The 16,296-nt window shown below is 41.8% G+C and overlaps 1 protein-coding gene across 1 annotated transcript; it reads right to left on the bottom strand.

Moving 5' to 3' along the window:
* Positions 1–6,652: 6,652 nt before the first annotated feature.
* Positions 6,653–8,835, bottom strand: LOC307032820 (uncharacterized protein; the record flags this gene model as incomplete). Its single annotated transcript, XM_079671097.1, has 6 exons — positions 6,653–6,880; positions 6,992–7,249; positions 7,341–7,507; positions 7,604–7,899; positions 8,128–8,302; positions 8,427–8,835. 6 exons carry the CDS (start codon positions 8,833–8,835, stop codon positions 6,653–6,655), a joined length of 1,533 nt encoding a protein of 510 aa, XP_079527223.1.
* Positions 8,836–16,296: the final 7,461 nt, after the last annotated feature.

The raw sequence follows: 16,296 nt of genomic DNA on the forward strand, positions 1-16,296 counted from the left end.
ACAATTGACCAAACTTTGAACTATGAAATATGTAAGAGCCATTTAGGCACATTATTTTATGGTAATGAATTATGTTTTTGTGAGCGAATTGAATATTCTTTAATTTAACTTAAATGAGCTGAAATACTGTGAATTATTATGATACTGTTTTGTAACGTGTTATCTTGCTTATGGACAGCTCTAGTTTATGTTTTGTTATTTATAGAAAGCAATGATAGGGGCGTGCTCGGGTATAAATGACGCTGCCAGCATGACACAGCAGGAAGTCTAGAGAGCCAAGTTGGGAAAAGTTTTTGACCGTACAAATCCGTAAGACGGAGGGATCTTGTTTGTTTGTTTTTGTTTTAAATACCGTGCAAATGTTGCATGTCGGCAGTGGGCCGCCAGCTCATGTTGAACCTCTAAATAAAGCATCTGAATGGAACAAGCAAGTATCTACTTTTTTGAATATACGCGAGTCAATACTCGAACTCGCCTCCTAGACTAAGTGGCCTTTGAACATTGATTTTCTTTTGGACAATTGGCCACTACAAAATATATTAAACTTTGGTGAGCTTCAGGGGTAATGCCATATAGGAGCTCTGTTACAGCCGCTGCCTTCCTAGGGCTGTTAAGGCTGTTAAACCTGTTTGTGTGTGTGTACACATGAGCGGCGCAGTTCCTCCGACGTCCCGCAGAGGTGATTGGATGAGACGTCATCCAATCCCCGCCCCTTCCGGCACATCTCCCGGGGGAGGAGTACAAAGGCTGGGAACGGAGATCATTCTGGAGGCTCTGTGTTGGGAGACAGACGTCTCTAGCCTCGTGATACTCTACTCGCGTGTTTATATTGTTAGCTCCCTTGTAATCCGTAGAATACTTAGCAGAGTGCAAGTAGTGTGTTGTGCCTCTTATTGTGTAACTTTGCTTAGGATTGTTAGCTTAGACCCAGGTGATTAGCACCTGTTGATCAGCTGTTGTTATCTGTGCAAAACGTGTTAGCTTAGACCCAGGTGATTAGCACCTGTTGGTCAGCTGTTATCTGTGTAAACGTATTAGCTTAGACCCAGGTGATTAGCACCTGTAGACCGGCTACAGCTGTGTGTGTGCAGCTTTCCTCATTCCTATTTTGTACCACATGTAACGTGAGGGTTTGTTTCCTTAGAAACATCCTTTTGAAATTCTCTCCTGTGTTGCATCAGCTGGTGGTCGTTGTTGTTTCAGGCTGCTTGCTTGTCCTTTTGTTGCCACCTGCTGTAATAAAGCCGCTTATAATTGCTACCAATTCTACTCTGGTCGTGTTGTTCCCTTTGGTACCCCTAGCCCAATAGGGAACGTAACACGTGGGGGCTCGTGTCCGGGATATTTTTAATAGAATTCCTGGGGTTATAGGTGGTTTTGTTATAGCAACAAACATTTGTTGTAATACGTGTGGGCAGTACACCCGAGAATGGCGGCCTTCGCCTTAGAGTCGTTCTTAGTTTGGCCCTCCTATGAGGAGCTGGATCGGTGTAAAAAGGAACATTTGATAGAGATAGCGCGGCACTTCAGTCTTGTGGTAAGTCGGCAGATGTTAAAAGAAGAGTGGAAGGCATTGGTAGGGGATGAGATGGTGAGAAGGGAATTACTAGTACTGGCTGTGCCCGCTGAGCTCCCAGGGTCTAACGCTTTAACTGAAGACCCGTTAAGTCAGAGGCAGGCGGCGGAGTTTACATTTAGCCAAGAAAAGAGTGATGGCAGTGAGGGGGGCGAGCCGTGTGAAGCACTGCTCATGCCGCCTCGTAAATGTCCACCCTCTCCGGTTGGTAGTACAGATTCCCGGGAAGGGAATAGACTTAAAGTCCGCCTCGCCCGACTTCAGTTGGAAGCTAAAGACAGGCAACTTCAGTTGGAAGCTAAAGACAGGGAGTAAGACAGGCACTTTCAGTTGGAAATAAGAAAAATCGAAGCAGATAAGGAAGTCCGGATCCGGATACGGCAGATGGAGCTAGACTCCGAACTGCGCGCATCTGGTGTTGTTGGCAATCTTAGAGAAAGCTTTCCACTTCCTTCTCATCCACCTGCCTTCAATGTAGGGAAAAATGTAGCATTAGTGCCGGTTTTCCGCGAGACTGAAGTGGATGCATATTTTTGTGCGTTTGAACGCATTGCAGCGTTACTACAGTGGCCGGCTGAAGCCTGGGCGCTGTTAGTACAGTGTAAGCTTCACGGGAGAGCTCAGGAGGCAGTTTCTGCTCTTTCGTTAGAGGACAGTCTAAGTTACGACCTGGTGAAGCCTGCCATACTTAGGGTGTACGAGCTAGTTCCCGAAGCCTACCGGCAGAAGTTCAGGAACCATAGAAAGGGTTCTAATCAAACCCATGTTGAGTTTGCCAGGGAGAAAGGGATGTTATTTACAAAGTGGATTGACTCGTGTAACGCCGCCGAGTGTTCTGCTTTGAAAGAATTCATTCTCATGGAAGAATTTAAAAAGGGGTTGCCTGACCGCATTGTGGGATATATAACCTAGCAGAAAGTACAGTCTCTCCGCAGCTGCTGTACTGGTTGATGAATACGTGCTGATGCATAAATAGGTGTTCTCTCCGGTTGTTGCAGAGAGACCTCGCCGTATGCCCGGTGCACCTGTTGGTCAGCCAGCGAAAGCTTTCACTGTAAATAAAGAGGAGAGAGAGTGCCACTATTGTCATCAGTCTGGACATGTTATTGCTAACTGCATGATTCTTAAACGTAAGGAGCAGCCACCAAGCATGACCCGGCCGAAAGGCATTGGTCCCCCAATATTCCTTCCTCGGACCATGATGAAGAAATAGATCCCTGCTTTAAGCCTTTTGTGTTTGAGGGATTGATATCGTTAACAGATGAGTCGGATGATCAGAGACCCATCCGCATCCTACGAGACACTGGAGGTTCCCAGTCAGTGATTGTTGCATCTGCCATTCTCCGACCAATCAGCGTGTGGGTATGGATCAATATTATGTGGCATGGAAATGGGTTATGTGCCCCGGCCCATACACAATGTACATGTACAATCTAAGTTAATTACTGGATTTTTCCGTGTTGCTGTTTGCCCAGCATTACCCATACGTGGTATAGTTTTCCTAATGGGAAATGACATTGCAGGAGGTAAGGTAACTCCTGCGCTTGAAATATTGGATTCTCCGCAGGCTGTACTGCCTGAGGTAACAAATGCCCACATTTTCCCCATTTGTGCTGTCACCCGTGCGCAGGCGCGTAAGAGTGACTCAGATGTGTCTTTAAATGATACTATGTTTGGGACACTGTTTACAGATGACAAGTTGCCGGAGAAAAAATCTGAAGTTGTGGTTTCCCCTTTCCCTGCCGTGGCCGCTGCGCCAGCGCAACCTGCCAGCCCAGTTGTTGACGGTTCGACACTCCCGGTAACCCGAGAGCGTCTACTCGCTGCGCAGAGGGCTGATCCGACGCTTGCGAAGTGTTTCGAGCAGGTGGCGAGTAATAACAAGGCAAGGGGTGAGAAGGTAGCTTATGTGCTGGATCAGGAGATATTAGTGCGCCAATGGTCCCTCACTGCTACTGCTGAAGCTGACTGGAGTGTAGCGCATCAGGTAGTTGTGCCGGCACCATACCGTCAACAGGTACTATCTGTAGCGCATGAGAGTCAATGGTCGGGACACTTGGGCGTGACTAAAAATTATCAGATCTTTCTAAAACATTTCTTTTGGCCAGGTTTAAAGAAGGATGTCTCTAGCTTTTCCCCGCTGCTGTCATGTGTGCCAGGTTGTCGGTAAGCCTAATCAAAAAATTCCGCAAGCTCCGTTACATCCCATACCGGCTATAGGTGAGCCCTTTGAAAGGGTGTTGATAGATTGTGTTGGCCCTTTACCGCGTACAAAAACGGGTCAACAGTATTTGCTCACCATTATGTGTACGTCTACTCGTTTCCCTGAAGCTATTCCGCTGCGTAGTATTACTTCCGCCGCTGTAGTTAAGGCGTTGGCAAAGTTCTTTTCCACATTTGGAATACCGCGTGTAATTCAGAGTGACCAAGGGACACATTTTAAATCCAAGTTGTTCAAACAGGTCCTCCAAACACTACAGGTGAAACATGTTATTTCCAGCGCGTATCACCCAGAGTCGCAGGGTGCGTTAGAACGGTGGCATCAGACCCTAAAAAGCATGCTGCGGAAGTACTGTATGGAAACGGAAAAAAACTGGGATGAGGGAATTCCCTTTGTTTTGTTCGCAGCTCGTGAAGCTGTTCAGGAATCATTAGGATTCAGCCCCGCGGAGCTCGTTTTCGGCCATACGCCCTGCGGCCCCCTTAAAATCTTACATGATGAGTTTCTCTCGGCTGATACTCCTCCAGAGAAAAACGTATTGGATTACGTTAGTCAGTTTTGTGAGCGCCTGCACCGGGCAAATTCACTCACTAGAGAGTCGCTCTCCGCTTCACAGGCTGTCATGAAGCGTAATTATGACCGTGCCGCTGTTCCTAGGCACTTTGAGATAGTTGACAAGGTTCTCGCATTATTGCCTATCCCTGGCGCTGCGCTTTCCGCTAAATTCCTCGGGCCGTACGAAATCCGTGACTGTCTTAGTGACACCGATTATGTTATTTGCACTCCGGAGAGACGACGTAAAACGCGCGTTTGCCATGTTAACATGTTAAAGCGTTATCATTCGCGCACCGCTGCTGACAGCCAGCCCGGGGGTTTGGTTAATCAAAGAGTAGCTGCTTCCGCATTAATTGTTACAGATAGTTCCGGCCCATCTGATGACGGTTTGGTGATGCGTTCCCATCACCAGCCGGGTGCCCGGTTATGTAACTCGGAGATGATAGAGACGCTGCCCACTACGTTAAGTCATCTGCAGGCGGAGCAGCAGCATGACTTAACCCAGTTAGTGGCTCAATTCCCGTGCCTTTTTCCAGGATGTCCCGACACAAACCAACTTAAGGCGTTTTGAGATTATGTGCTGCATGATTCTTTAAAGTACTTTGGAAAAGGCTAAAGAGATCATTTTTTCACCAGGGGCTTCTAAATAGGGCCCAGAACAGGAATCTGAAGTATGGAGACTGTAAAACACCCAGAATTCTTTTTCAAAAAAATTGCAACTTTCTCACAAAATCCTGTCTGGAGCTTACAATGTTATACCCTTGTGGTCTTGGAGTGTGAGAAAATACTTTTTTTTTTTAAAAAGGTGCTTGGCCAATCCGAGACTTTGAGAGTTTGTTGCTTAACTTGTTAGGAACCGGCTTGCAAAATTTGGGGCCCCTGCGTCCTTGAACAAGGTAAAATCTGAGGTCAGAGGTCACGTTTTGATGCCGTACGGTGACCTTTATGGCACAAAAGAATGTCCGAGAGCTTGCAGCTTGGTCTCGTTAGAACGGGCTCGGAAATTACATGCAGATTGGTGCCTCTTTTCCAACTAAATGTCAAAGTTAACGGCTTAAAATGTAACAAAACCTTCCCTTAAGACGTTTTGAGGTGAAACTGCTTCAGGACTTTTTAAATGACTTTGGAAAAGGTTAAAGAGATAACTTTTTCGCCAGGGGCTTCTATCTAGGGCCCAGATCAGGAATCTGAAATATGGGAACCGCAACCTACCCAGAAGTGACAGTGTGCTCCTTAACTTGTGTTGAACCTGCTTGCAAAATGTGGGGGCCCTGTGACCTTCCTATCAAAAAGTTGTGTCTGTGTATTCAAATGTTTTATTAAAATATTGCTATATCTGCAATCTAGCATATTCTGAACATGCCACACCAAAACGATAGAGAAATGTGTTACTTGTGGACTCTTTGTAAAATACTTTTGTTTAACAATTTTCAGTACTTGTGGCGCAACAGATAAGGAGTTGCTGTTTGGTGTGAGAGAGCGGGGTTTGATTCTTGCCCTTGGCATTCAGTTTTTGAATTGGTTTATTAGTTGAATTAAGAGATAATAACTATAATAGTTATTTAATAGTTATAATAACTATTATTATTATTTTGGAATTATTAAATATAATAATGTGATTATAATAAACCACTTATAAATATTATTTAATATTAAAACCCACTGCATATATGTATATAGAACCAAGTGTATCAGAGCAAGACACAACATGACTTAGCAGAACCATAAAGAAATTACCAGAATACTACTTTGAACAATTGAAAACATTTATTTAAACATACACTATTAAATAACAATAACAACAATTTCTGAACATGAAATAACAACAAGGAACATTTATGAACATGAAATAACAACAAATATTTACAAACATTTATGGACAAAAACACATTCATGGAAAATGTTTCCGCGGTGTCCCCTTCCGACTGCGCTGGGATCTTAGGTGCTGAGGCCTTTTGCATGGGCTTCTTTTGAGTGGCGACAGCATAATCAGGCACCTTCTCTGTTGGCACACAAAATATAAAGCACATTTGAATTAACTTTTCACATTGGAATTCATACATAGTCATATTGTGGTATTTTAAAAGTTTTTAATCTCAAAGAAAATCTAAATCTTCAATGTTATATTTTACTACATTTTTTTGAATTGTGACATTTTGACTACCTTGTTTAAGTCTGCACGGCTCCTGGTCACCCTTGGGGTTCTCTTCTTCGTCCTGACCTCCTCCTCCTCCTCCTCCTCCTCCTCCTCCTCCTGTTGGATCATAAAAGAGAAAACTGTTATCTTTCCATACACTGCACTATACATGAGTAATTATACATGAGTCTTGTCTTTTAATTACCTCAGTCTGAGGCCGAGTCCTTGAATTGGTCGTCTCCTGCGCCTGTTCCAAGAGGAGACGAACATTGCGGGCCTGTTCGACGGAGAGGTCCATGGCATAGTGTCTGTCGGCCGTCGCCGTGTCGTGGCACATCAACCTCGCCATGCTCTTCCTTTGCACCCAGTCTTCGCCATGTCTGTCTCTTGCCTGAAGCAGACAAAGGCAGAAAAGACACAAGAGCAGAATGCAAAGCTTAGGTGAGGTAAAAGTGAGCACATTAGATCAGTTACAGTATTACATTAGTGTCATTTCACTTACAAAGGTGGCGACGGCGGTCCGCAGGGTTATGAAGTTGACATCCCCCTTCAACTGCATCTCCGACCAGACCATCTGTAGGTGCTTTGTGAGGTTGCGATTCCTTCCAAATGTAGTGTTGAAGAACACAAACTTTGAACATTTTTTTGTTGATGCATACTTGGTCTTAAGTGCGATCAATTTGAGGAGCCAGCCGTACTCCTCCTTGTTTAGCAGCATCTTAGCGGTTCCGAAGGCCTCATTAGTCTTGTGGTGTGTCATCTATTCAGAATCAGAATGACAATTAAGTTTACACATACAAGGAATGTGGGTTGAATATACTTTGAAAAAATAGGAGAAATCAAGTGTTTACTTTGAGCAAGTAGTCATCATTATCGCCGTGAACTGCCTCGCTGACCTCAAGGTCCGTCATGTTGATGAACACTCCCAGGCGGTGCCCATAGAGGGAGGCCAGGTAGGCAGCCACGTACCCCTGCAGCTTCCACAGGCTCGAATTTGTGTGTAGATGTTCCAGTTTTGCTGCAATGACAAGGGAAATAGAATATGTGTTATTTCATCAATTTATTTGAATTGCTACATCACCCTGTTAATTATAACATATGTATTATAACTTACAGAGCAGTTTGGGGATGGCCAACAGTGCCAATCTGCGGCACTGTTGGAGTTCCACGACCGTGTGCATAACCGCGTCCTTACGGCCTTTCACGCTCATCTGGTGCTGGACAACATGGCGGTTCCATCCCTTTATCGCACTCTTCAGATACCTGATGCCCATCACCAGATCTTTCTGGCCGACGCGCGAGGTTTTAGGTGGGGTCTCCTTCACGTAAACCAGGAACTGCCTGACGTTCTTCAGATAATGCAGGCTGGTGGTCCTTGCCATCCCGCAATCAACGAGATAACCCGCCCATCTACAATACAAAGAAACAAGCAGAAAGATAATCATTAACCCTCCTGTTATATAATTTTTTCTATTGACCTCTGTGTGTGTGTGTGTGTGTGTGTGTGTGTGTGTGTGTGTGTGTGTGTGTGTGTGTGTGTGTGTGTGTGTGTGTGTGTGTGTGTGTGTGTGTGTGTGTGTGTGTGTGTGTGTGTGTGTGTGTGACAACAATTAAGCTACAAATAATTGAGTCACGTACCCCTTAACACGTTTCTGATTATTCAGGAATTCCAGTTTGGCAAGTCCAGACTGCCTCTTGCTCATCCAACCAAGAACATTTCTGATCCTGTGCAGCTTGGACTGCACATTGTTGCGTAGCTCGGCATTTGGGTGAGGTCCCTCCTGCAGCTCCTTGTACTCCTCCAATAAGGTGTCTGGAAAAAAAATAGGAAAACAATCTCTTACTAGACGACTAACACATGTGGACAATGGACAACAAATGATCTCTATAATGATCATGGCATTTATTCTACCATATGTAGGGAGAGATGCACTCACTGAGGGCGCGGATGTGGTCCGGGAAGGGGGGACACAGGATTGTCCCAGAAGGTATATCAGTGGACTCCTCGTCCGCTGCTGAGGTCTGTGGGAGGGAATACTCCAGGACATCCGCAGTGCCAAATATGACAGACTTTTTGCTTGCCTTCACCGCACTTCGCTTAAGCTTAACATAGGCTCTTTTTAAATTCCTATTATAGGCCTTTGAAAGCTCAAAGCCATCATTTAGCTCTCTAACTTGTTTTTTAAGCTTGGCCACCTCATCCTTCAGGTTGGCCACCTCAGCCTTCAGTTTGGTAACCTGGCATTCTCCCTCCTCTCCTTCCTCTTCCTCCACCTCCTTCTCCTCTTCTAGGCCTGAAAAGTGATGGCATATTATATTGTTATTACATAATATTGTATAACTCATGTATATGGCAGTGCTTAAATCTCAATCTCAATCTTTATTTATTTATATAGCACAGTCATGCATTTAAAATAACCTTCAGTTGACCAAAGTGATGTACAGGCAATAACTACAATATTAAATAACACAATGGGAGAACAATAATAAAACATTAATTAAAAACATAATAAAATTAAAGTTTTTCACGGTAGAAAAAAAAAGCGTTGGATGCGTTTTCAAACTTCTAAACATGCTAGAGGTCTGGGAATAGTTTCATTAGCTTCCTATTGATCTGTAGATTCGATTGGATATGTCATCTTTTAATTTTGACCGTGGAAAAGTCAGGGAAAGCTCCCGGTAAAACACTGAGATATCGTTAAATAATTAAATTTTCACGTAAATATTCGGATACTTTGGATACATTTCCCGCTAACTTTTCAACACGCTAGGACTCTGGGAGTAAGTTCATTCGCTTCGTATTGAGCTCTAGATGTTAATTGGTGTGTTTATTTTCAGTTTCGATGGCGAAAACCACCGGGAAAGGTCCCGGTAACAAACTGAGATATCGTTATATAACACAAACACACACACACACACACACACACACACACACACAGTATAAGCACTATACCTGCCGACTCATCCAGGTCTAGGGTTGAAAACATTGGCACCGAAGGGTTGCTCGCCCTCAGCGCCCTCAAACTCCCCAATATCAGACGCCTCTTCAAGTTGTCGAGCAACTGAGTTTTGGCTCCATCGGACAGCTCGGTGTGGCTCCTCTTAAAATGTCTGTCCAGACGTGTTCCTTTCTGTGAGTCACAGGACTGCACTGGGCACGCCTCAGAACGGATATTTTGGTATTTCCCGGCACGCCGGGGAGACCCCCGGGGGGTCCGGCTATTTTACAAACGTTGCGTTGGCAGAGTAATCGGGGGGTTTAGCCGTAGCGGTCCTCTGCCAGCATATTACGCTGGAAGCGGGCTCCCGTTTCTCGAGCAGAGCCGCTAATGTTGGGTTGGGAAGCAGGTTGGGCAAGGCCAAGTCCGGCCAGTGGAAGCTAAGGTTGCTGCGGTGACTGAATGTGCGGTGCCCGGCACCAGGAGTGACATCCGCCGTTTTCTCGGCATGGCAGGCTACTACCGCAGTTTCTGCCGCAACTTTTCCACTGTAGCCCAACCGCTAACTAATTTGATAAGTCCCAAGGTGGACTACGTTTGGACCCCTGAGTGCCAATATGCATTTTAGTGCGTAAAAACACTCTTAAGTCACGCTCCTGTGAAAATCAGTTTTTGCCATAAGTTCTCAGTGAAAGATGTACTGTTGGACTCAGTACTATTTGAACTACCACCACAAGTACAATCAAGTACTTTTATCGTGTACTTTTTTAGTAATACCCTGTCAAACTCCCATGTAGAGTACAATAATGCATGTTTTCTGCCATTTTTGATGAGATAAAATCATTTTTTGCCATAAGTTCTCAGTGAAAGTGGTACTGCTGGATAGAGTGCTACTAGGACTACCACCACAAGTACAATCAAGTACTTTTATTGTGTACTCTTTGAGTAATACCCTGTCAAACTCCCATGCAGAGTACAATAATGCATGTTTTCTGCCATCTTTGATGAGAGATAAAATAATTTTTCACCAGAGTGCATGTTTTCTGCCATCTTTGATGAGAGATAAAATCATTTTTTTCCATAAGTTCTCAGTGAAAGATGTACTGTTGGACTCAGTACTATTTGAACTACCACCACAAGTACAATCAAGTACTTTTATCGTGTACTTTTTGAGTAATACCCTGTCAAACTCCCCTCCAGAGTATTGATTGCAAGGACTATTGATAATTAACAGAGAGACCCTAGGGGCCTCTTCTTGGTATCTGCTAGGCAGAAGTCACTCAATGCAGAAATCACAAGTTTAACACACATTCTATATAAGGTGACATTAAAATGAATATACCAGATTGAACTTTCCTGCCATAACACGTTACTTTAATAATTCAAATAATACTTCAAGTGCTACAAGGACTACTACCACAAGTACAGTCAAATACTTTTATTGTGTACTTTTTGAGTAATACCCTGTCAAACTCCCATGCAGAGTACAATAATGCATGTTTTCTGCCATTTTTGATGAGATAAAATCATTTTTTGCCATAAGTTCTCAGTGAAAGATGTACTGTTGGACTCAGTACTATTTGAACTACCACCACAAGTACAATCAAGTACTTTTATTGTGTACTTTGAGTAATACCCTGTCAAACTCCCCTCCAGAGTATTGATTGCAAGGACTATTGATAATTAACAGAGAGACCCTAGGGGCCTCTTCTTGGTATCTGCTAGGCAGAAGTCACTCAATGCAGAAATCACAAGTTTAACACACATTCTATATAAGGTGACATTAAAATGAATATACCAGATTGAACTTTCCTGCCATAACACGTTACTTTAATACTTCAAATAATTCAAATAATACTTCAAGTGCTTCTAGAACTACCACCACAAGTACAATCAAATACTTTTATCGTGTACTTTTTGAGTAATACCCTGTCAAACTCCCCTCCAGAGTACAATAATGCATGTTTTCTGCCATCTTTGATGAGATATAAAATAATTGTTTGCCATAAGTTCTCAGTGAAAGATGTACTGTTGGACTCAGTACTATTTGAACTACCACCACAAGTATAATCAAGTACTTTTATCGTGTACTTTTTGAGTAATACCCTGTCAAACTCCCATGCAGAGTGCATGTTTTCTGCCATCTTTGATGAGAGATAAAATAATTGTTTGCCATAAGTTCTCAGTGAAAGTGGTACTGCTGGATAGAGTGCTTCTAGAACTACCACCACAAGTACAATCAAATACTTTTATTGTGTACTTTTTGAGTAATACCCTGTCAAACTCCCCTCCAGAGTACAATAATGCATGTTTTCTGCCATCTTTGATGAGATATAAAATCATTTTTTGCCATAAGTTCTCAGTGAAAGTGGTACTGCTGGATAGAATGCTACTAGGACTACCACCACAAGTACAATCAAGTACTTTTATCGTGTACTTTTTGAGTAATACCCTGTCAAACTCCCATGCAGAGTGCATGTTTTCTGGCATCTTTGATGAGAGATAAAATCATTTTTTGCCATAAGTTCTCAGTGAAAGATGTACTGTTGGACTCGGTACTATTTGAACTACCACCACAAATACAATCAAGTACTTTTATCGTGTACTTTTTGAGTAATACCCTCTCAAACTCCCATGCAGAGTACAATAATGCATGTTTTCTGCCATCTTTGATGAGAGATAAAATACTTTTTTGCCATAAGTTCTCAGTGAAAGTGGTACTGCTGGATAGAGTGCTACTAGGACTACTACCACAAGTACAGTCAAGTACTTTTATCGTGTACCTTTTGAATAATACCCTGTCAAACTCCCATGCAGAGTACAATAATGCATGTTTTCTGCCATCTTTGATGAGAGATCAAATCATATTTTGCCATAAGTTCTCAGTGAAAGATGTACTGTTGGACTCGGTACTATTTGAACTACCACCACAAGTACAATCAAGTACTTTTATTGTGTACTTTTTGAGTAATACCCTGTCAAACTCCCCTCCAGAGTATTGATTGCAAGGACTATTGATAATTAACAGAGAGACCCTAGGGGCCTCTTCTTGGTATCTGCTAGGCAGAAGTCACTCAATGCAGAAATCACAAGTTTAACACACATTCTATATAAGGTGACATTAAAATGAATATACCAGATTGAACTTTCCTGCCATAACACGTTACTTTAATACTTCAAATAATTCAAATAATACTTCAAGTGCTACTAGGACTACTACCACAAGTACAGTCAAATACTTTTATTGTGTACTTTTTGAGTAATACCCTGTCAAACTCCCCTCCAGAGTACAATAATGCATGTTTTCTGCCATCTTTGATGAGAGATAAAATCCTTTTTTGCCATAAGTTCTAAGTGAAAGATGTACTGTTGGACTCAGTACTATTTGAACTACCACCACAAGTACAATCAAGTACTTTTATCGTGTACATTTTGAGTAATACCCTGTCAAACTCCCCTCCAGAGTACAATAATGCATGTTTTCTGCCGTCTTTGATGAGAGATAAAATCATTTTTTGCCATAAGTTCTCAGTGAAAGTGGTACTGCTGGATAGAGTGCTTCTAGAACTACCACCACAAGTACAATCAAATACTTTTATCGTGTACTTTTTGAGTAATACCCTGTCAAACTCCCCTCCAGAGTACAATAATGCATGTTTTCTGCCATCTTTGATGAGATATAAAATAATTGTTTGCCATAAGTTCTCAGTGAAAGATGTACTGTTGGACTCAGTACTATTTGAACTACCACCACAAGTATAATCAAGTACTTTTATCGTGTACTTTTTGAGTAATACCCTGTCAAACTCCCATGCAGAGTGCATGTTTTCTGCAATCTTTGATGAGAGATAAAATAATTGTTTGCCATAAGTTCTCAGTGAAAGTGGTACTGCTGGATAGAGTGCTTCTAGAACTACCACCACAAGTACAATCAAATACTTTTATTGTGTACTTTTTGAGTAATACCCTGTCAAACTCCCCTCCAGAGTACAATAATGCATGTTTTCTGCCATCTTTGATGAGAGATCAAATCGTTTTTTGCCATAAGTTCTCAGTGGAAGATGTACTGTTGGACTCAGTACTATTTGAAATACCACCACAAATACAATCAAGTTCTTTTATCGTGTACTTTTTGAGTAATACCCTGTCAAACTCCCATGCAGAGTACAATAATGCATGTTTTCTGCCATCTTTGATGAGAGATCAAATCATTTTTTGCCATAAGTTCTCAGTGAAAGTGGTACTGCTGGATAGAGTGCTACTAGGACTACCACCACAAGTACAATCAAGTACTTTTATCGTGTACTTTTTGAGTAATACCCTGTCAAACTCCCATGCAGAGTGCATGTTTTCTGGCATCTTTGATGAGAGATAAAATCATTTTTTGCCATAAGTTCTCAGTGAAAGATGTACTGTTGGACTCGGTACTATTTGAACTACCACCACAAATACAATCAAGTACTTTTATCGTGTACTTTTTGAGTAATAACCTCTCAAACTCCCATGCAGAGTACAATAATGCATGTTTTCTGCCATCTTTGATGAGAGATAAAATCATTTTTTGCCATAAGTTCTCAGTGAAAGTGGTACTGCTGGATAGAGTGCTACTAGGACTACTACCACAAGTACAGTCGTGTACTTTTTGAGTAATACCCTGTCAAACTCCCATGCAGAGTGCATGTTTTCTGCCATCTTTGATGAGAGATAAAATACTTTTTTGCCATAAGTTCTCAGTGAAAGTGGTACTGCTGGATAGAGTGCTACTAGGACTACTACCACAAGTACAGTCAAGTACTTTTATCGTGTACCTTTTGAATAATACCCTGTCAAACTCCCATGCAGAGTACAATAATGCATGTTTTCTGCCATCTTTGATGAGAGATCAAATCATATTTTGCCATAAGTTCTCAGTGAAAGATGTACTGTTGGACTCAGTACTATTTGAACTACCACCACAAGTACAGTCAAGTACTTTTATCGTGTACTTTTTGAATAATACCCTGTCAAACTCCCATGCAGAGTACAATAATGCATGTTTTCTGCCATCTTTGATGAGAGATCAAATCATTTTTTGCCATAAGTTCTCAGTGAAAGATGTACTGTTGGACTCGGTACTATTTGAACTACCACCACAAGTACAATCAAGTACTTTTATTGTGTACTTTTTGAGTAATACCCTGTCAAACTCCCCTCCAGAGTATTGATTGCAAGGACTATTGATAATTAACAGAGAGACCCTAGGGGCCTCTTCTTGGTATCTGCTAGGCAGAAGTCACTCAATGCAGAAATCACAAGTTTAACACACATTCTATATAAGGTGACATTAAAATGAATATACCAGATTGAACTTTCCTGCCATAACACGTTACTTTAATACTTCAAATAATTCAAATAATACTTCAAGTGCTACTAGGACTACTACCACAAGTACAGTCAAATACTTTTATTGTGTACTTTTTGAGTAATACCCTGTCAAACTCCCCTCCAGAGTACAATAATGCATGTTTTCTGCCATCTTTGATGAGAGATAAAATCCTTTTTTGCCATAAGTTCTAAGTGAAAGATGTACTGTTGGACTCAGTACTATTTGAACTACCACCACAAGTACAATCAAGTACTTTTATCGTGTACATTTTGAGTAATACCCTGTCAAACTCCCCTCCAGAGTACAATAATGCATGTTTTCTGCCGTCTTTGATGAGAGATAAAATCATTTTTTGCCATAAGTTCTCAGTGAAAGTGGTACTGCTGGATAGAGTGCTTCTAGAACTACCACCACAAGTACAATCAAATACTTTTATCGTGTACTTTTTGAGTAATACCCTGTCAAACTCCCCTCCAGAGTACAATAATGCATGTTTTCTGCCATCTTTGATGAGATATAAAATAATTGTTTGCCATAAGTTCTCAGTGAAAGATGTACTGTTGGACTCAGTACTATTTGAACTACCACCACAAGTATAATCAAGTACTTTTATCGTGTACTTTTTGAGTAATACCCTGTCAAACTCCCATGCAGAGTGCATGTTTTCTGCCATCTTTGATGAGAGATAAAATAATTGTTTGCCATAAGTTCTCAGTGAAAGTGGTACTGCTGGATAGAGTGCTTCTAGAACTACCACCACAAGTACAATCAAATACTTTTATTGTGTACTTTTTGAGTAATACCCTGTCAAACTCCCCTCCAGAGTACAATAATGCATGTTTTCTGCCATCTTTGATGAGAGATCAAATCATTTTTTGCCATAAGTTCTCAGTGAAAGTGGTACTGCTGGATAGAATGCTACTAGGACTACCACCACAAGTACAATCAAGTACTTTTATCGTGTACTTTTTGAGTAATACCCTGTCAAACTCCCATGCAGAGTGCATGTTTTCTGGCATCTTTGATGAGAGATAAAATCATTTTTTGCCATAAGTTCTCAGTGAAAGATGTACTGTTGGACTCGGTACTATTTGAACTACCACCACAAATACAATCAAGTACTTTTATCGTGTACTTTTTGAGTAATACCCTCTCAAACTCCCATGCAGAGTACAATAATGCATGTTTTCTGCCATCTTTGATGAGAGATCAAATCATATTTTGCCATAAGTTCTCAGTGAAAGTGGTACTGCTGGATAGAGTGCTACTAGGACTACCACCACAAGTACAGTCAAGTACTTTTATCGTGTACTTTTTGAATAATACCCTGTCAAACTCCCATGCAGAGTACAATAATGCATGTTTTCTGCCATCTTTGATGAGAGATCAAATCATATTTTGCCATAAGTTCTCAGTGAAAGTGGTACTGCTGGATAGAGTGCTACTAGGACTACTACCACAAGTACAGTCAAGTACTTTTATCGTGTACTTTTTGAATAATAC

This window comes from Notothenia rossii, assembly GCF_949606895.1.
Source record: "Notothenia rossii genome assembly, chromosome: 3".
In the NCBI taxonomy this organism is placed as follows: domain Eukaryota; kingdom Metazoa; phylum Chordata; class Actinopteri; order Perciformes; family Nototheniidae; genus Notothenia; species Notothenia rossii.